This window comes from Squalius cephalus, assembly GCF_949319135.1.
Source record: "Squalius cephalus genome assembly, chromosome: 2".
In the NCBI taxonomy this organism is placed as follows: Eukaryota; Metazoa; Chordata; class Actinopteri; order Cypriniformes; family Leuciscidae; genus Squalius; species Squalius cephalus.
In genome coordinates, this window is record NC_137123.1 from 13,186,297 (window position 1) to 13,206,842 (window position 20,546).

Here is a 20,546-nt window from a genome sequence, read left to right on the forward strand (position 1 = left end):
AAAATGAAAATTAGCCTATGATTTACTCACTCTCAGAGGTGGAAAGTCCAGGGGTCAGAAAGTAAAAGTCCTGCCATATATATGTTTATTCCACCCATGAACTCACACAGCAAAAACTCCAGTGTTAAATGAACTCTCCTGGGAGTTTATTTGGCTCCAGACTCAAGAGTAGGGGTGTAAGAAAAAATCGATACACCTGAGTATCGCGATATTTTATTTTGCAATACTGTATCGATTTTCAAAAACGCAATATCGATTTTTTTTTTTTTTTTTTTTTTTCGTCCAAAAATATTCATGGTAAGACCGTAAGACAGTGGTTCACGTTTATGTTGTTTCAATCCCTACCACTAGATAGCTATGCTGAGACGCACCACTAGTGCCCTCGCCAGGCTCGCCTATAACGGTGCGTGTCCACTGGACATTCTAGGATTGACAGCGGACCGGAGAAAGCGTTGAGAGCGACCGAGAGCGTCAAAGAGTTGGGCAGTTCCTTTATACAAATATCAAGCGAAAAACGCGGTCGGCAGCTGCTGTGAGGTTCGGGATGTGACGTCTGTCTTGAGAGTTTAAACATATGCAAATTGTGCCGGAGTTTATGCTGGATTTAGTGCGTAAATCATTTTGTTTACAAATTAGACGTTGCGTTATATATATATGTTAAATATTTCATTTTGGATGTGTTTATTGTGATTATATTGGCTGGCTTTATAAAAGTTTATACAATTGATAGGATATCTTTGCTTGGTGCATTTGGAAACAAAGCTTGTCTATTTCTAAATGCAATCGCCTGCATCGTTCACACCAAACGCGAAAAGAGCATCTGGCGCGAGTGATTTCAATGTTAAGTCAATGCAAAGACGCGTTTACGCGCGTCTGGAGGTCCTGCGGCTCGAGGCGTTTAGCGCGGCGCGGTTCGCCTCATTCGCGCGTCCAGTTCTTTTAAAATCTTTTATCACATAAAACTTGATTTCAATATATGACACATTCATTTTTGTTCACTTTCATCCACTTTCATTCATTTTCGTCCAGTTCACGTTGTTGTTTTGTATTGTGACAGGGGCTGTACCTATTTTCTTTTATTATGGCCTACTTGAGCATATAAAAATTTGCTCACTAAGAACCTGTGAACCACAATCCCAAACTGGCAGTTTGATTTTCTGTGTACTGAATTGTTTACCTAAAGTAAACTTCTTTGACTTTTATGCACATCATGTCTTTTTTAAAATATTTTTAATATATTTTACTTTAAAAAAATCCCAATATATCGCCTTATGCACAGTATCGAAATATATTGCAATATATTGAATCGTGACCCATGTATCGTGATACGTATCGTATCGCCAGATTCTTGCCAATACACAGCCCTACTCAAGAGTGTTAAAGTTAATGAGATAATTAAGTGATTGATTTAGTGATGATTGACCATTATTGAAGACACCTGATGTTAACAAGCACAATCACCAAAGGAGAAAATCTAATTTAGAGAGTTAGGTTTACCTTGTTGATTACAGCAGCCTGTGATTATACAGTATACTTTGAAAAAGTATTTTATTTTGGACACACAGAAATCAAGAATCAGCCTGTGAATCTCAACAATGGTGACAATAATAAAGCATGTTGCCGTGCATTCTGGGTGCCACCAATCAAAACTCATTCTTGGCTCCCATCATGCATTGCGGTATGAATATATTATGATCTGAATTGTCTCAGTAATTTCCTTTTCCTAATAGAATATTCTTTTTGTCACCATTGTTGAGAATCATACACTGATTCTTGATGTCTGTGTGTGTGCTTGAAAGAAAGATTTTTTATTTTATTTTATCAGAACAACTTTTAAGAAAGAATTTGAATTATATTGAAATGTCTGGATATTAATCTGTAGAATCACTGTGATGCTGTAATGACCAATATACATTTAAGTCAGAGATTAGGCTCTAAAAGAGTTCAGTGATTCAGGTAAAATTATGATTATGTTAAAATATAACCAACACCACCTGATCAACTTTTCTCTTCTGGAGCCAAATAAACTCCTAGATGAGTTCATTTAACACTGGAGTTTTTGCTGTGATTTCTGATTTCACTAATTAGTTCTCTCTCCTGCTGAATTAGCAAATCCAGGTGATTAGAACAAAATACCGAGGAGGACTTTTACTTTCTGAACCTGGACTTTCCACCCCTGCTCATTCTGAAATCATCCTACACAGCAAAATCCCCAGTGTTAAATTAACACTCCTCAGTGTCTATATGTGTCCACACTACAGGGTGTTAAAAATTAACACTGAAGCAGTGTTGAAGTTAATGAGATCATTAAGTTAACACTGAAGCAGTGTTGAAGTTAATGAGATAATTAAGTTAACACTGAAGCAGTGTTGAAGTTAATGAGATAATTAAGTGATTAATTAAGTGATGATTGGCCATTAGTTGTGACACCTGATGATAACAAGCAGATTCACTGAAGGAAAGAGAAACACAAGAACTACTGACTTCGAGCCATTATTGCACTTATTATTTTACCAGTTTGACTTTATTTCTGTCATACATCTACACACGGTCTTATTTAGATTTAACAGACGTTTAGATGGTAATGTTTTATGGAATGTTTCGTTTCATGTCACCATTATGGTGGTCAGTGGTTGCTTTAGTTGGGCTCTTGACACTTTATTATTTAATATTAGTATTTCTCTGGCTGCTCCAACTCTGTGTTTATAAAGCATATGTGTTGTGGCAAGAGAAACTATGACTTTGGCTGTGTTTCCTAAAAACATCGCAAGCCTAATTTGATCGTACAGACCATTTGTTGCAGTTGGTCTGCGATCAAGTTAGGCTAAGATGCTTTTGGAAATTCAGCCCTGGTTATGTTTCAATGATGAAATTACTAGTGACCTGATTCAATGATGTCACCCAGCATTATAAACTGATTATCTAATTGTTTTATTAATTTTTCACTACAGTAGTTACTTCCAGCAATGTTTTAAAGATCTGAAGGATTTAAAATCACACACAGACATCAAGAATCTACATATGAATCTCAACAATGGTGACAATCAAACAAATGCTTCATGTTGCAGTGCATGATGGGAGCCACCAATCAGAACGCATCAATGGCTGACATCATGCATTGCAGCATGAATAAATTATGCAGCTGAATTGTCCTGTAATTTTCATTGTTTTTTCTGTTGGCTTTTATTTTGCTATTGTTTTGTTCTGACTTTAGTAGCTTGTTTTGTGATGTTCAGAGTTGATCTGTTTATCACTAGTTTGTTTATTGTCACCATTGTTGAGACTCATATGCTGATTCTTGATGTCTGTGTGTTTAAACACAATAACTTTTTTGCTCAAAGTATTTTCAAAAATTTTCATATTGCTGTTGGATCTCAAACTGTAGAATCTCAGAGCTACAATCACCAATACTAAAACAAGACATCACGCATATAGTCAAAAATTTAGACTCTGAATGACATCAGTGAATCAGGACACTACATGATGATATTTTGATTATCACCAAAACATATTGTGAGCAGGTCATGTTTTCTCTTACAGTAACAAATGTGCTTTATTAACACAGAGTTGTAGCAAACAGAGAAAAACTAATATTAAAAAATGAAAAGAGTCAAGAGCCCAACTAAAGCAAACACTGACCACCATAATGGTGACTTGAAAAGAAAAAATCCATAAAATATTACCGTCTAAACTTCTGTTGAATCTCAAGAACTTTTGTCGATGTATGACAGAAATAAAGTCAAACTGGTAATAATAAGTGCAACAATGTGTAATGACTCGAAGTCAGTTGTAGTTCTTGTGTTTCTCTTTTTTCTGTCCTTGTTTTTTCTCTTTCCGTCAATGATTCTGCTTATTAACATCAGGTGTCACCACTAATGGCCAATCATCACTTAATTAATCACTTAATTATCTCATTAACTTCAACACTGCTTCAGTGTTAATTTTTAACACCCTGTAGTGTGGACACATATGTACACTGAGGAGTGTTAATCTAACACTGGGGATTTTGCTGTGTAGGTGTATGACATTCTTCTTTCAGACGAATACAATCAGAGTTATATTAAAATATGTCCTGGCTCTTCCAAGCATTATAATGGGAGTAGTCTCAGCCTCAGACGTCACGCCCACGGAACGTTGGCTAAACGTCTGATGCATATGGTACACTTAACTGGAAACACTTCAGGAATGTCGAAGTCGTCATCTGATTGGTTGAATTTTATCGGATTTCCGGGGGGGGGGGGCGAGTGTCGCGTTTATTTTCGGTCAGACGGGAAACAAAGCGCAGACGTGTGATTGCGGAAGAAAAACTGTTGTGTTTACATAAGTGACAATGAGCATTTATCAAGATCAGCTAAACATAGGATTCTCAAAAGTATGCGAGGTTCACGGCATAGACTCTTTAAGAGATGTTCTTTGATTTTCTATGCTGACTGACTTGTTGCACGCCGGTCTGTTGTTGTGGGGACATTTCCACGCCCCGAAACGTGACGCTGAACGAAACGAACTGTAATTGGTTGTTTGACATGTCGGTCAAACGGCCTTATGGGCGGGCCTTGGCCAAAGAAAGCTGCTATGAATTCCAGACCTTCAGCCGTCAGTCTGAAGGTCTGGCTACGCGAGACTATAATGGGAGTGAATTGGAATATTTTTTTGGAAGTCCATCAAAGCGCATCCATCATAAAAGTGCTCCACACAGTCGTTTTAGACTTCTAATTTGTGACTGGTGTTTTGATGTTCTCTATCCTCTGTGCTTCCATGTTCATCATTACGTTGTGCGTCAAGGTCAAGGGTCACTCTGTAAGCACTAGTTTCCCATATATGGAGCTGTATTATGTAATATATCGCATTATATTTTGAAATATATTCCAATATATTTTTGTTTCCGTAAGGGTCGTTAGCCCTACTGTGGTGACACTAGTCACTGTGGTGACTAGTACAGATTACTGGTCTGGATTGGTACAGATTACACTAATCTGATGGGCTCAGATAATCTACGGTACTGTATTAGTGGGGGGAACCCCGATGGTCCTGATGACCAAATTTGTGCTCACCTTTTTCAATTGAGGTGAAAATCTATCTCTCTAGAGACGTCTAGAGTTATAAATGAAAATCCACAGAAGAATACTGACCATCATGGGGAAATCTCAGAGTCAAAATAAGATACACCAGTGTTTTGCCAGATGAGAAGTTTATTCTATGTATCATCTTTTTTACTATTTTAATTCATTTCACTCTAATTCATTTTATAACTGTATCATTTATCTCTTTGAATTCCTTTTATAACTGTTTTAATTTCCCCTGCTTTTACTTTGTGTCTAATTTCTATGCAAAGCTCTATGAATTGCTATATTGTGCTTATTATAATTCCTTTCTATGTAAAGCTTATGAATAACTGTTTGAATTTTCCTTGCTTTTATTTTGTGATTATTTTTATTCCTCTCTATGTAAAGCACTTTGAATTGCCATTGTGTATGAAATGTGCTATATAAATAAACTTGCCTTGCCTTAAAGGTTTATTAAAAGTTATCGTTAAAATTCACTTTCAATATGGAGAAATTGAATGGAGTTTTTACTTCTGGAAGCCGACTGTTGCACTCTATACTGTGATAAGCAAAACACATGGTTTCATGATAAAAAGAAAACAAATCTGTTTTTGACATCATCAGGCAACACAGTCTGCTGAAATACCTTATCTAAGTAGAGGATGAGGGATCCTCGCTCTGACAGCACTTTATTCTTTTCATATTTCTGAATGTATCTCTCCTTTCCCGTGGACAACTGAGGGCAAGAAAATGAGAAAAAAAGCTCAATGCATCACATGATGACCAACATGTTTTATGGCCTATCTGCAGATGTGTGGATTCCTCTTCTAAATACCAAAGTGAGGCATCACTGCATCAGTTTATCATCATAATACCTCTTTAAGATCATTTTCTTCAACATCAAATCCTGTCGGTATGCCAATGTCCAGAATAGTCATAGTGGCGTCAGTTTTATCACTTTTGTAGCTGTAAAGATGGAGATAAAGAGCAGATTTTATTAACAGGTTTCGTAGGCCTACTCAGGCTGCGTTTAAGGCTGCTTTCACGCAAGAGCTTTTGGTTTGAACCCGAGTCCGTTTGATGTCAGATAGCCAATATTGTTGTATAACACAGAGCTGCTCGTCTCTGAATAAACAGTCTTTGAAGAGCAAGTTACATTGTCAGATGCAGTGAAACTGCATGTGAATGCAGTCACATTGGTAACCAGCTGTCACTAGTACTCACATTCAAGCAAACATACAACAGTCAACACTATGATCTCACAGTGATCTCACCATGTGGTCCCAACGTCAGCAATCTGAGTTCACAGTGATCTAAAAGTGTAACCTCACAGCGCTCTCACTGTGTGCTCAAACTATGACCACAATATGAGCTCATCCCAGCTAGAAATGTTATTGTTCTATGAATGTTTTGAGAGCATTATGTTATGTTCTTGTAATATTTTCTGTAGCTAATTTTATTTTTGTTACCAGAATGTTCTCCTAAAAGGTAGGATAACTCTCTTTAAAAACATTTTAAACATGTTTAGTGATAACATTGATAGAACATTATCCCCCCTAACATTCTAAAGTTTTAGCGGGAAGTTTCCCAGGACTGAACCTCTTAAAGAGTTTGTTTGAAAGTAATAGTTTGGTTTGGTCATTGTGGAGGCAGTGTTTGCTTTAGTTGGTCTCTTTGGCCTTGACTTTTTGATTTTAGTTTTTCACTGGCTGCTATTAAAGTTTGTTATAGCAAGAGGAAATGTGATCAAGTATGAAGACTACTTGTTAACACTAAAGATATTATCATAATGTAGAGGCCTGAAAATCTGAAGTATTTAATTTAAAAACTAATGCTATGTACATTTCGTTTTAAACTATTTGATTGAGATAAACACAAACCTCAAGAATCAGCACGTGAATCTCAATAATGGTGATTTGTATGATGCACCCAGAATGCATTGCAGCATAACTCATCAGTGGCTCCCAGAATGCATTGCGGCATGAAGCATGTCACCGTTATTGAGATTCACGCGCTGATTCTTGAGGTTTGAGTGCGTCTAAGTAAAATACAAGTTCAAAATAATTATATATATATTTATATTTATACAGATTTTCTTATTTATACATAGTCGTAAGTCATGCTGTAAAAATATTACTATATTCAATTATATGCAATTAACACACATTGCCTAGAAGCTGATCAGTGATTACATGATGATTATACCTTTTGTCGTTATCAACAAGTAACTGACATCATTTCATCATATTTTATCTTACTGTTTTTGCCATAACAGACAATTACAACAGTCAGAGAAAAACTAACATTAGAACATTAGGAGTCAAACTGCCAACTAAAGCAAACAAACTAAACTCAATTTCAATAAATTATCAACATCTAAACCTCTGTTAATCTCAATAAAGTATTTTGTACACGTGTGACAGAAATAAGGTCTGATTAGTAATAAGTGAAGCTAGTAATGCTGTTTGTGGAGTTGTTTAATGAAGTTGGAGCCTGACATCCGATGTTTACACGTCAACCCAATTTTCATTTTCAACCAAAATTTGACGTCTGAGCGATGTTAGAGTCCATGTCCAATAACATTTCTAGCTGGGGTGACTCACATCGTGTCCATAATATGAGCACACAGTGAGTGCGCTGTGAGGTTACACGTTTAGCTCACTGTGAACTCACATTGTGATCATATGGAGAGATCACTGACATCAACGTGTTGACTGGGACAGCAACTGTGGGAAAATGTGGGGTGGGATCGAACTTAAGAAAACAAACCAAGTGTGAAAATAGCCTAAATGAGCACATGTTGATTAATTACTAATAAAATGGTTTCTTGACATAAAAATAAATGAGGTATTCACATACAAGAAATCCATAATGAAGCTGAAACTTGCAATGGCTCCTTGTTTTGCTAAAGGGAAACAAAAGTATTTGGTGGTTTTAGTTCAGGTCAGGTCTTCCCCTTCTAAAGGGAACATAAATATTGAATTATAGTAATTTAAATGAAAAACTAATAAAGCTTTTCACACTTGAACTAGTTAACCCTGGGTCATTCAAAACCCTGAGTAAACAGAATCCTGGGTTATCTTGTTTCAAGTTTCACACTGCTCATAATTTTCCTGGGGATAACAATTAATCCTGGGTATTCATTTGCTGGCGTTTCACACTGTAGCCTAAATTTATAAACCCTGGGTTAACGTTCTTATTTGCATATTTGCTGTGTCATTGTCATTGATTTAACAAATGCAGAACGTGACTTCATTTTGTATATTGTCAACTATACTACTTTTTTTTTTTTTTTTTCTGAATGGACTTTTCAGGCTATAAAGACAAGAAGTTTGTCACTGCAATGTGTGGTTAGCACTGCAAAAGCGGTGAGGTTTCTTAACCTGTGTAAAAAGCAGTGCTAACCACACTTCTAAAGTAATTGTAGTTCTAGTTACAAGTGTCAAATGTTCCTCTGGGGTTAAAAACAGGGTTTAGAGTGAAGATAACCCGGGGTTAAGCACAGTGTGAAAAGTGCTACAGAAAGGCTCTGAACTCTTTGTCAATCTCACTTTCAGGGGCTTTTTCCATTTTAAGAGTCAGATCAAAGAGTGTACAGTCAGACTTCTTCTCAACAGGTCTGGCGTAGTACAGCGTCAGAACCTGAAAAGAGCAGCACGTCTCAGATTAGATGTTCAAACGCTTTAATCTTGCTGTTGACCGTATAAACGCTCATGAACACTCACTGAGAGAGTGGCTGTTCCAGTTCCTCTAGCCGTCACATTGAAGTCCTTGTTGATCTCCAACTGTTGAGTAAACACAGATATTATCAGAATAATCAAATCCATGAGAGTAGAGATACCTGAAGGTTTCATTGACCAAACACAACACTTAGACAATTAATTTGACATAGACAATTAAAAATGATGTATGACAAACAAAAAAATCTCCCATAATACAACAAAAATCTATTGAAAAATTGAGCAGGAACCATTTGAACAATCTTGATGAGTTTCTCCTCACCTTGTCTGACCGTGTAAGATGCACATTGTCTCTTTTAATGGTCCATTTGACAGGTTTGCTTCTTCCTGCCACTGACAGCTCCACATCCAGATTGAAGTTTTGTCGGTCCTTCACCTGCGTGCGATACGCTGCCACGGCCTGGAACACCATGATGGTTGTCTGGAAAGTGCAGAACAGCATTCAAAGACAGAGCTCCGGACTGTGATTAAAATGTAATGATGGGAGAAACAAAGCTTTTCGAAACTTTGAATCAATTGCTTCGTAAAACGATTTGCTCTTTCAAAGCACTCAAAATCCCCAAACATGCATAAAAACATTTTTTATTGAAAGTGTTTTTAAGAAATCATCTAATACCATTAAATATGTCCTGTCAGTATAATGTTATTTCATTAATTTGTAGGCCTTGTTTTGTTTTTTCCCTTTCGAGTTCGGTTCACTCAACTCACTCAACTCAACTTATTATTAACCAGTATGACTTTATACCTGTCATAAAATACATTTTTATTTTATTTTTAAAAATAAATTTCATACATCTACAGAAGTTGTGATTGAGATGTTGAATTGAAAATGTTTGGTTTGAAGTTATTATAGAGATCAGTGTTTGCTTTAGTTGGGCTTGAACTGTGTTTTTGCAAGCCATGCTTGTGCACATACACACGGTTATTGAATGCAGTTTGTAATGTTGATTATGGTGACAAAATCATCATATAGCTTGTTTATTCAGTAATCTCATTCATAGTTTAATTTTGTATCAGAAGTGTTACATTACCACCAGAGGTGGAGAGTCCAGGGGTCAGACAGTAAAAGTCCTGCCATATGTTTATTCCACCCATGAACTCACACAGCAAAAACTCCAGTGTTAAATGAACTCTCCTGTGAGTTTATTTGGCTCCACACTCAAGAGTGTTTAAGTTAATGAGATAATTAAGTGATTGATTGAGTGATGATTGACCATTATTGAAGACACCTGATGTTAACAAGCAGAATCACTGAAGGAGGAAATCTCTTTATTAAGTTACCATTAAGGTGATGGGTGTTGGCTTTAGTTGGGCTCTTGATCATTAAACTATTAACATTAGTTTTTGTTTGGCTGTTGTATCTGAGTTATAACAGCCAGATGAACAAAGAGAAAAGTTGATCAGGTGGTATTGGTTATGTTTTGACATTATTTGTCATAATATTTTTGACATAATCATCATTTAACCTGAATCACAAAACTCATTTAGAGAGTTATGTTTACCTTGATGTTTACTCCAGAGGGTGTGACATCTTCATGCTTTAAGAGAGCTCTCTTGCTCTCTTAGTCCCTTTCTGAGATGCTGACATGCAGATGATGCTGAACTAGAAGTTTCTAAGGACCCTCCAAGTTTGTGCCAGGCTGCGGCCTTGTCTTTCCATTCACCAAAGATACCCTGACTACCACTGGTTCTCTCTCATCAAGACCACATCAGCAAAGATCAACTGGAGCCTTGCATCAGGACAGTTTAATTCAAATGGGCGAGACATGCAAGTATCGAACTTTGTTAGAACTAAACTGATGGTTTGCTCAAGGCTGTTGATCTGTTGAATTTCAAACAATGCTATAACTTCTTGCTTTCCTGTATTCTGCTTCAGCTCTCTTTCCCTTTATAAACTGTTTGCATGTATGTGTGTGTATGTTAGAGTAGTTTAAGTGTTTAGACTAGTTAATAAAATCTCGTTCATGTCACATGTAAAGTTGTCTGTGTATCAAGCTCATAACTGGAGTCACTAATCATATAGATTTTGGCTACTGCTCTTAGTAGTACTGTAAATTAGGAAAGACGTTTCCCATGCCCCGGAAATGTACATTTCTTAGAGTTAATAAACAATTAATCCTGAGTGTTCACAGGACAAACAGGTTAATTGATTGTAATATTAATTTATGACATTAAGTTAATTACATTAACTGATCCAAATATTCATAATCAATTATAACCAGTTATTATTGATTATTAATATTTTATATAGCTAATTTGCTACATTCCTGTTTTTATTAAGCTCAAGCTACTGCTATTGTCAACTCAAGCTACAGTGAAATGATGAGATGTTAGTGTACCTGTGTGGTGCCATAACCACCATAATGAGACTGTTGTCTGCCCAGCCAGTGCACTGCCTCTCCTGCTTTATCAAAGTCTTTGGCCTTCACAAGTGCCAGCACAGCATAGGCCGTTGCCTCCAGTGAGTGATGATGCTGTCCAGGGAAAGTCCAGAACGTACCGGCTGTTTCAATTACAAAACAGGAATAGAAACAAGCGTGGAGATGAAGCTGGAGCGTGAAGGGAAATCTGTCATAGTGTTAGTGTAGAGTGTTAAATGAACACTCAAGAGTGTTTAAGTTAATGAGATTATTAAGTGATTAATTGAGTGATGATTGAGCATTATTTAAGACACCTGATGTTAACAAGCAGAATCACTGAAGTAGAAAATAAAAAAAAAATAAGTCACCATTATGGTGGTCAGTGCTTGCTTTAGTTGGGCTCTTGACCCTGAAACTATTAGCATTAGATGTTTGGCTACTGTAACTAGTTATAACTGAAACAGATGAACAAAGAGAAAAGGTGAACAGGTGATCTGTTGGTGATGCTTTAACCCCTTAACGCCTGAATTTATATAGCTGTATACATAAAAAAAATTTGTGTGTGTTTTTGCCTTTAAGTAGATGGTAAATAATGTTGAGATTATCAATTTCACTTTTGCACAACAAATAAATAGAAATTTTGGTATGTTGCAAATTTGCGACAACAGGCATTTAGGGTAATTTTTACAAAATGGTAAAATTAATAAAACACATTTTCCCATCTCAGGTATGTAGATTTTATTCATGGCACAAAGTTGTTAGAACTTATAAACTTTAATTGACAAATTAATGAATCTTGACAACAGCAAGAAACAAAACACTCTCCTACTCCCTAACATTGACAGTAGTTTTTATACATTCCATGTTACACTCTGTTTAACTCTTTCCTTGTTTCTCCAGTGCATACATTATATATTCTTATAGTGTTATATCCTAACATGCTATTTTTTGTGAAAAATAAAAAAATAAAATAATAATTTTGGCTGAAACCATCTAAATACAGCATTATTATAATATGTAGCCATTATAGACCAATCCAGCCGTTATGGACCAATGTCGCAAATTTGCTACAAACAGAAATCTACAAAGTACGTAAAAAATATTCGTCACATGAAGCCTATATGAATAACATAGCTATAGAAGCAATCAATAAGCTGGTACATATTTTTATCTTAGCACAACTTAACTCATTTTGGGCAATTTCTCCACATTTGCGCACTTGATATGTGGATTTTGCAAACCAAAATATTAGCTTCGGTGACCCGGATGTAGTTCCCACTCTGACCGCTCCTACGAGAAACCAGTGCATGCAAAATGTTCCTAGGTATGTATCGAATGTGCACAAACAGGCATTGGGGGAAAACACACGCTATCTCGCCTGCAGTCTGAATGGAAGGGGTTTGTTGCAAATTCGCAACAGTGGGCGTTAAGTAATCATGATTTGATCTGAATCACAAAACACATTAAGAGCCTAATCTCTGACTTAGATTTATATTGTTGATTACAGCATCACAGTGATTATACAGCATACCGGTAAGATCCAGAATTTTCAAAATAATTCAAAGGATTTCTTAAAATTTGTTCTGATAAAAAAAAAAAAAAAAATTCTTTAAGGCACACACAGACATCAAGATTCAGTGTATGATTCTCAACAATGATGAGAAACAGGATATTCAATTAAGAAAAGGAAATTATTAAGACAATTCAGATCATAATTTATTCATACCGCAATGCATGATGGGAACCATGAATGAGTTTTGATTTGTGGCAACCAGAATGCACTGCAACATGCTTTATTAGTGTCACCATTGTTGAGATTCACAGGCTGATTATTGATGTCTGTGTGTCTAAATAATAGACGTCTTGGGCTTTTTTTGTTAAAGTTTTCTATCAGAACAATCCTTCAGATTACATTGCAAAAGTTGATAATCTTATGCTTTACAAAAACAGTGCTGCTGTAATCAATAAAGTAAATCTAACTCAGACATTAGGCTCTAAATGAGTTATTTCATTCAGGCCAAATAATGATTATGTCAAAACATAACCAACACCACCTGATAATATTTTCTCTTTGATCATCTGACATCATAACTCAGTTACAACAGCCAAAATAAATGTATAAATGGGCCAAGAGCCCAACTAAAGCATTTGTGATTTTTCTCCTTCAGTGATTCTGCTTGTTAACATTAGGTGTCTTCAATAATGGTCAATCTTCAATCAATTAATCACTTAATTATCTCATTACTTTAACACTGATTCAGTGTTAAGTTAACACTCTTAAATGTGGAGTCAAATAAACTCCCAGGAGAGTTAATTTAACACTGGAGTTTTTGCTGTGTGTAAGGGCACGGACAGCTGAATTTTGAATTAGCTGCAAGCGATTAAGGGCTTTATTGGGTAGGCCATAAAACAAAGAGTTACTATAGTCCAGGTGCGACGTTACAAAAGCTTGAACAACAGTTTCAGCTTCTTTGAAATTTAGTGAGGGTTGTATATGAGCAATATTGCGAAGATGGAAAAAAATGGCAAAAGGCTCGACAAGCTAGTTAATATGGGGTATATATTTCATTCCATTGCTGTTATTGATATGGACAAGCAGCTATCATAACACCACAAAACTTACATAATTCTTTAGAAATTTCCACTCTGGTTTATTTTATTGTTCCATGTTAAATGAAACACAACACATTTTGATGACTTGTTGGTGTGACTGACCTTCTCCTTGGGTGGAATGTTTCATCAAGACATCTTTATTGAGTTTTTCAGCATTGGCCATGGCGTAAGAAGTCAATGCAACAGCGTAAGGATTGGTCAGTTGTGGAAGTCGACCTTTCAAGAATGCAACAGCCTTCCTGATACTTTCATCCAGACTCTATAAAGTGTGTGTGCAATGTTTAAATCAAGAGGAAGAGTAGGAAAAATCAACTGTTCATTTTTAATGTTTTTGGTAAACAAAACAGTGGAAGAGGTTAAACCCAAGAGGAAAAAAAATCAACTGTTATTCTAGAATGTAATGTTTTAATGAACAAAAATGTGGAAGACCTGTACTTACACCAACTGATCCAGCACAGATCTCTCTGCCCTCTTGCATGGCAATCACAACAAAGGCCGTCAGAGAGGCATCGGCATCGGCATATATGCCCTTTACGCCACCCTGGAATAAAGCACAAATAAACAGAATATCACCAAAAAAAAAAAAAAAAAAAAAAAAAACATGCGTTTTATAATAAATCATCAAATCTAGGGTTATTAGGCCAACAACTGAATCCATTCAAGGACTTTAAAATATTGTAAAATAGACAGAATAGACATTACTAATGTATCTTTCTATGGTTCATAGGTTCATATGGAGATTATGTGGGGTTGTATGCAACCGTATTATCCCCATAAAACACAAACATTTCATTATCAAAATATCTAATCAGGGTTTTTTTTTCAAATAACTAAAATGTATAATGATCACTGGCTGTTTGGGTTCCCTTCCGAAAACAACTTTGGGGAATGCCTCAAGCATTATTGTGTCTGAGCACATGTGGAACTAATCCAATCTCGATTAGTGTTGCGTCATGACGTCACATGTGACGTGTAAGCGGAAGCTACAAACAGCTTCTGCTCTTCAGCAAGCGTTCTGTGTTGACTTGTCTATCTTATTTGGTGTTTTTTTTACTAAAAAAGATCCAAAGCACTAGAAATGCATAGCTGCCTACACTGTCAGAAATAGGAGTACAATAAGAGTCAATTTCTGTCCCCCAAGGTACAATCTACACTAACATACCCCATAGGGCTTACTATTGGACCTCAAGGTACATATATGTTCCCAAGCATTAAAAGGTACATATATGTACCGTTTCTTTTAAAGGTTAAAGTACAATATCAAGAGCCTCTGCTAAGCCAATTTGTTTTTGTAAAAGTTGTTGTTTAAAGGTTTTAATGATACCTTGATTATTTAAGGTAGATTTTAACTTATCACTATATTTGAGTAGCCTTGAAATAAAGGAAATAAAAGTTTTGTAAGTAAATTTGCTGATATTAAATCATTATACAATTATCCAGCTGATGAAATTATGATATTATATTGATTATGTAAATGAAAAACAACACACAAACACACAAATGGCTGATTCTCACTGTTATAGTGTATTTCATCAGAAACATTTTTGCATTGCATAGCCTGAGCACATTATCCCTAATTTACTGGAGAGCGGGAACGTAGACTGCCAGCTCACTACTTTTGATTGGTGGAAAGATGTGTCAAATACCGTTTCTTTTAAAGGTTAAGGTACAATATTGTACCCTTGAGGGTACAGCCCCAGCGACAAGCCATTGTACCCCTAAAGGTACAATTATGTACTTTATTTTCTGAGAGTGTATGTAGAGCCAGCCCTGATTGGCTGCTTTTGGCCATCGGTGGAGAAGAAGTCATAGCACGGTTACTCATGGTTCAACCGAGGAGGTCCTTCAGAAAATATCAGAAGCAGGAATAGAAGTAACCGTCGTCGAGATGAAAGGAGATGAAATGGACTTTCAGGCAAATGACACTTACTCAGATGATGATCATTTATATGTCACAGTTAGACATTGATTTTAAAATTAAATGTTGTAAAATGTGAAAATGAAAAGGATTTAATAAATTCTGATTTTACTTCAGTGTGTGTATATATATATATCATTATAGTCAACGATTGTACCCTGTCAAAGCCAATTTTGTACCCTTTTTGAAGGGTCCATTTTTGTACTGTTAAATAAAGGTACAAAATTGTCACCACAGGTACAAGACTGGTCTCTTAAAGGAGAACTCGGGTCAATTTTAACATTGAGCTCATTTTTTTGTACATTTGGAGTGCTGTCAATACAGAGAACAACGACAAAAATCGGTGTTGCCTACACCGAGTTATTCTATTTTTAAAATTTGCACCCTGTTGACTTCAATGGGGCAAGTACTAAACCTGCTTTTAGTCGATTGTCGAGTTCGGCGCATGATCATAGGTATTAAACCTATGCGTGTGAACTCTGCAATCGACTACTTTGGACTTCAACCGAAAAACAGGATGTAAACAAAGGTATTTGCGCTGGCTTAAATAACATCATTTTTATACATATCTTTCACATCTACTGCAGTCAGACTCACTCGTGTTCACTCAGAAGGAATCACTCACATTTTCTGTGCACTTGTAATGACACATCAAGGATGTTAAGAGGCTAAAAGCAGGTTTAGTACTTGCCCCATTGAAGTCAACAGGGTGCAAATTTTAAAAATAGAATAACTCGGTGTAGGCAACACCGATTTTTGTCGTTGTTCTCTGTATTGACAGCACTCCAAATGTACAAAAAAATGAGCTCAATGTTAAAATTGACCGGAGTTCTCCTTTAAGGTACAAATCACAAGGGTACAAATATGTATCCTATGCCAAGGGTACAAAAGGTGTACCCTTGAGGGTACAGCCCCAGTGACAAGCCATTGTACCCCTAAATGTACAATTATGTACTTTATTTTCTGAGAGTGTAGGAAGTCAAACCAGCTATTAGTGTGTTTTGGGTCACATAGGAAGGGTTCTCCTGCCTCTAAGCAGATGATTAGCAGGTGGATTGTGGAGGCTATTTCTTCAGCGTATGAGGAGCGCAGCCTGCCCTCGTCTCTCCTGATAGGACCCCATTTGACTAGAGGAGTGGCTTCCTCCAAAGCCCTGCTATCTGGGATTTCCCTTTAAGAGGTCTGTGACTAGTCAGTGTGGTGCAGTGGGTATGTTGTTCCCCAAAGTGTCGTCTTTGACGCAGCGCAAGTTCCTTTGGAAGGGAATGTCTCAGATGACATTTGTAACCCTTGTTCCCTGAGAAGGGAACGAGACGCTCCGTCCCTTTGCCACATCTCCTGAGTGCCTGAGAAAGACTTGCTTCGGCCTATCAGAAGCTAACACTGTTATGTGCCGCGTCCCTTTGTAGCTTCCGCTTATACCGTAACTGTGATGTCATGACGCAACAACAATCAAGATTGGACTAGTTTCACATGTGCGCAGACGCTATCACGCTGGAAGCGTTCCCCAAGGTGTCATCTTTGACGCGGCGCGAGTTCCTTTCTCAGGGAACAAGGGTTACAGACGTAACACGAGACGTTTTCTTGGTTAATAAAAACCATGGAAACATGTCCTGTGAAATAGCTTATTCAGTACAGTAATAAAAACAATGCAATTTTAATAGTTCCTCTTTTTTAAAATGGTAAACATGTTGCAGATTCTGCAAGGGTTATGAAAACTTAATTGCATCTTACAAATTAATTGTAGGTCACTGCAATTTCTCCTCCACAAATGACTTCAAATAAAGTCAGTCATAGCCACATTTAACTTACCGCCATCGTACTCGAAAATACAGGTGCATCCTCTCTGATAGAGCCATCTGGCTGTTGTTTTTGAAGAACCAGCCACTTGAGGGCGCTGCAGATCACATTTTCCTCTATAGTAATTAAGTTACTGGCAATGGCGAAGACTTTAGCCACATATGCTGTCAGCCTTTAACAAACAGAAACAAGAGCTAATAAATAACAGGTAATAATATTTTACTATTAATCTAAATGTTATTAAATAATAACATGACAGGAGAGAGTGGGCATGAAAATAAAAACAAATAAAATTGATTGATTGAAATGAAAATACCATGTGCTGCCCGGCAAGGTTTTAGCGGCAGCGTAGGATCCTTCTGATTTACGATAACTCAGCTGCCGTTGATAACCTTAATACAAAAAATAAATAAATAAATTATATTTATGTTTATTATTTGCTTTGTTTTTTATTCCTTTTTTTTCTTTTCAAATCCTAGTCAGATTCTGTGTATCTGTTGTATCCTGCTGACCTGTGTTGATATGTTTAATGGCTTCACTACGGCGGTGTATTCCAACAGCCTCCCACTGCTTAGTGCTGTCCAGATAATGAGTGGCAGTGAGAGGTAGAGTCATGGTGATCATGTTCTGCTCTCCACATCCATAGGGCTGGATAATAAGGCGACCCATGAAGTCTCCACTGATGGCCTGCTCGACTGTCTGAGAGATCTCTTCACCTGGAAGGAGAAAAAAGGGAATGGAGGCTGAGCTTTTAAATTATCTTTACGATGAGCTGTAATTTATGCAACACTTTCAACACTATCCAACATAGCAACATTGTGATGTCCCAGCTAACAAACTGTTGTTATAAGAACATTCTCCAAATATTCAGTGTTGGTTCTGGGAACGTGAAAAATGTCAAGTTTTCTTGACATTAGAGGAATATAATTAGAGGAATATAACGTGTATAATGTTCCTCAAACGTTCTTTCAACTTAATTTTGATTTAAAATGCAACATTATAGGAACGTTGATTTCTAACATTCCAAGAACATAAAAATTTCCAGTTTCCTTAATGTTACTAGTATGTTATTTAAAGGTTAGTGTGATGTTCCTGAATAGGGCTGGGCGATTTAAATCGCAATATTGTTATGCGCATCTCGTCAGTAAAGCCGGTTCCTTGATTAGTAGTAAATCGCCATCACCTGCTTTCAGATGGAGCGGCATTTACTACAAAGAGCCGTAGTTAACTGACAAGCTGAGCCATATCGCATTAATATCGCGGACGTATCGCCAGCGATAATTAATGCGATATGGCTCAGCTTGTCAGTTAACTACGGCTCTTTGTACACAGCAAAAACTCCAGTGTTAAATTAACACTCCTGGGAGTGTATGAGTCCACACTCAAGAGTGTTTAAGTTAATGAGATAATTAAGTGATTAATTTAGTGATGATTGAACATTATTGAAGACTCCTGATGTTAACAAGCAGAATCACTGAAGGAGAAAATCACAAATTGTAAGTTACCGTTATGACGATCAATGGTTGCTTTAGTTGGACTCTTGACCCTTATATATTTACTTTAATTTTTACTGTTGTTTGTCTGCTGTTATTGCTTTATAACGGTCAAATGAACAAAGTAAAATGTGATCTCATAGTGTTGGTTATGTTTTGACATAATCATGCTGTGATCTGAAAAATGAAACTTATTGAGATAGATTGGTTTAACTTGTTAGCAGCAGTTTAGTGATTCTTCAGCCTATGATTATCAGTGGTTTACTTATAATTCAAAATATTTAATAAACATTGCTCTGATCAAAACACTTTCAAATAAATTCATTTAAAACACAGACATCAATAATCACCCTGTGAATCTCAACAATGGTGACAATAATAAAGCATGTTGCAGTGGCTGCCACCAATCACAACTCATTAATGGCTCCTATCATGCATTGCGGTATGAATAAATTATGATCTGAATTGTCTATGTAATTTACTTTTCCTAATTGAATATTCTGCTCGTCACCATTGTTGAGATGCATAGACTGAATCTTGACATCTGTGTGTGCCTAAATGAAAGATTTTTTTTAAACAACTTTTAAGAAATCCTTTATATTATATAAAAAATTCTGGGCATTTATGCAGATTCACAGTTATGCTGTAACCAACAACATAAATCGAAGTCAGAAAGAAGGATCTTAATGAGTTCAGTGATCAAGTTCAAATGATGAATGTCATAATTTAACCAACACCATCAGATCACTTTTTTCTTTATTCATCTGGCAGTTATAACTCAGATACAGCAGCCAATCAAAATCTAAAGTAAACATATAAGGATCAAGAGTCCAACTAAAGCAAACAATCATCGCCATAACGGTGGCTTACAATTTGTGATTTTCTCCTTCAGTGATTCTACTTGTTAACATCAGGTGTCTTCAATAATGTTCAATCATCACTAAATTAATCACTTAATTATCTCATTAACTTCAACACTCTTGAGTGTGGACTTATATACACTCCCAGGAGTGTTAATTTAACACTGGAGTTTTTGCTGTGAAAGAGCCGTAGTTAACTGACAAGCTGAGCCATATCGCATTAATTATCGCTGGCGATACGTCCGTGATATTAATGCGATATGGCTCAGCTTGTCAGTTAACTACGGCTCTTTGTAGTAAATGCCGCTCCATCTGAAAGCAGGTGATGGCGATTTACTACTAATCAAGGAACCGGCTTTACTGACGAGATGCGCATAACAATATCGTGCGATATATCTCCCAGCCCTACCTACAACTGACTTCCAGCCACCGAGTGTGAAACCAGTTTACAAACCAGTTTACGATTACCGTATTTTCCGGACTATAAGTCGCACTTTTTTTCATAGTTTGGCTGGTCCTGCGACTTATATTCAGGTGCGACTTATATATCAAAATTAATTCAGACTGAGATGAACCAAGAGAAAACATTACCGTCTACAGCCGCGAGAGGGCGCTCTAGTTGGCGGAGTTGTTCAGAAGCGACACCAAGGATGAAGAAAATGATGTGGAATGAGATCGCGGGAGCTTGTGAACTTGTTTACTGGTAACTTGCTTGTTATG

General features: G+C 36.6%; 1 protein-coding gene across 1 annotated transcript in view; it reads right to left on the reverse strand.

Annotated features, from left to right (window-relative positions):
• Positions 1 to 20,546, reverse strand: part of LOC307152115 (complement C3-like) — a 69,006-nt gene that overhangs the window by 17,123 nt on the left and 31,337 nt on the right. The window contains exons 24-35 of the mRNA XM_079860515.1: positions 17,986 to 18,189; positions 17,790 to 17,865; positions 17,486 to 17,645; positions 14,195 to 14,296; positions 13,858 to 14,014; positions 11,122 to 11,285; positions 9,045 to 9,203; positions 8,768 to 8,827; positions 8,594 to 8,684; positions 7,902 to 7,947; positions 5,918 to 6,008; positions 5,689 to 5,778 (exon numbers count right to left, since the gene is read on the reverse strand). Of these exons, the coding sequence (XP_079716641.1) occupies positions 5,689 to 5,778; positions 5,918 to 6,008; positions 7,902 to 7,947; positions 8,594 to 8,684; positions 8,768 to 8,827; positions 9,045 to 9,203; positions 11,122 to 11,285; positions 13,858 to 14,014; positions 14,195 to 14,296; positions 17,486 to 17,645; positions 17,790 to 17,865; positions 17,986 to 18,189 (1,400 nt within the window). The remainder of the gene's footprint in view (positions 1 to 5,688; positions 5,779 to 5,917; positions 6,009 to 7,901; positions 7,948 to 8,593; positions 8,685 to 8,767; positions 8,828 to 9,044; positions 9,204 to 11,121; positions 11,286 to 13,857; positions 14,015 to 14,194; positions 14,297 to 17,485; positions 17,646 to 17,789; positions 17,866 to 17,985; positions 18,190 to 20,546) is intronic.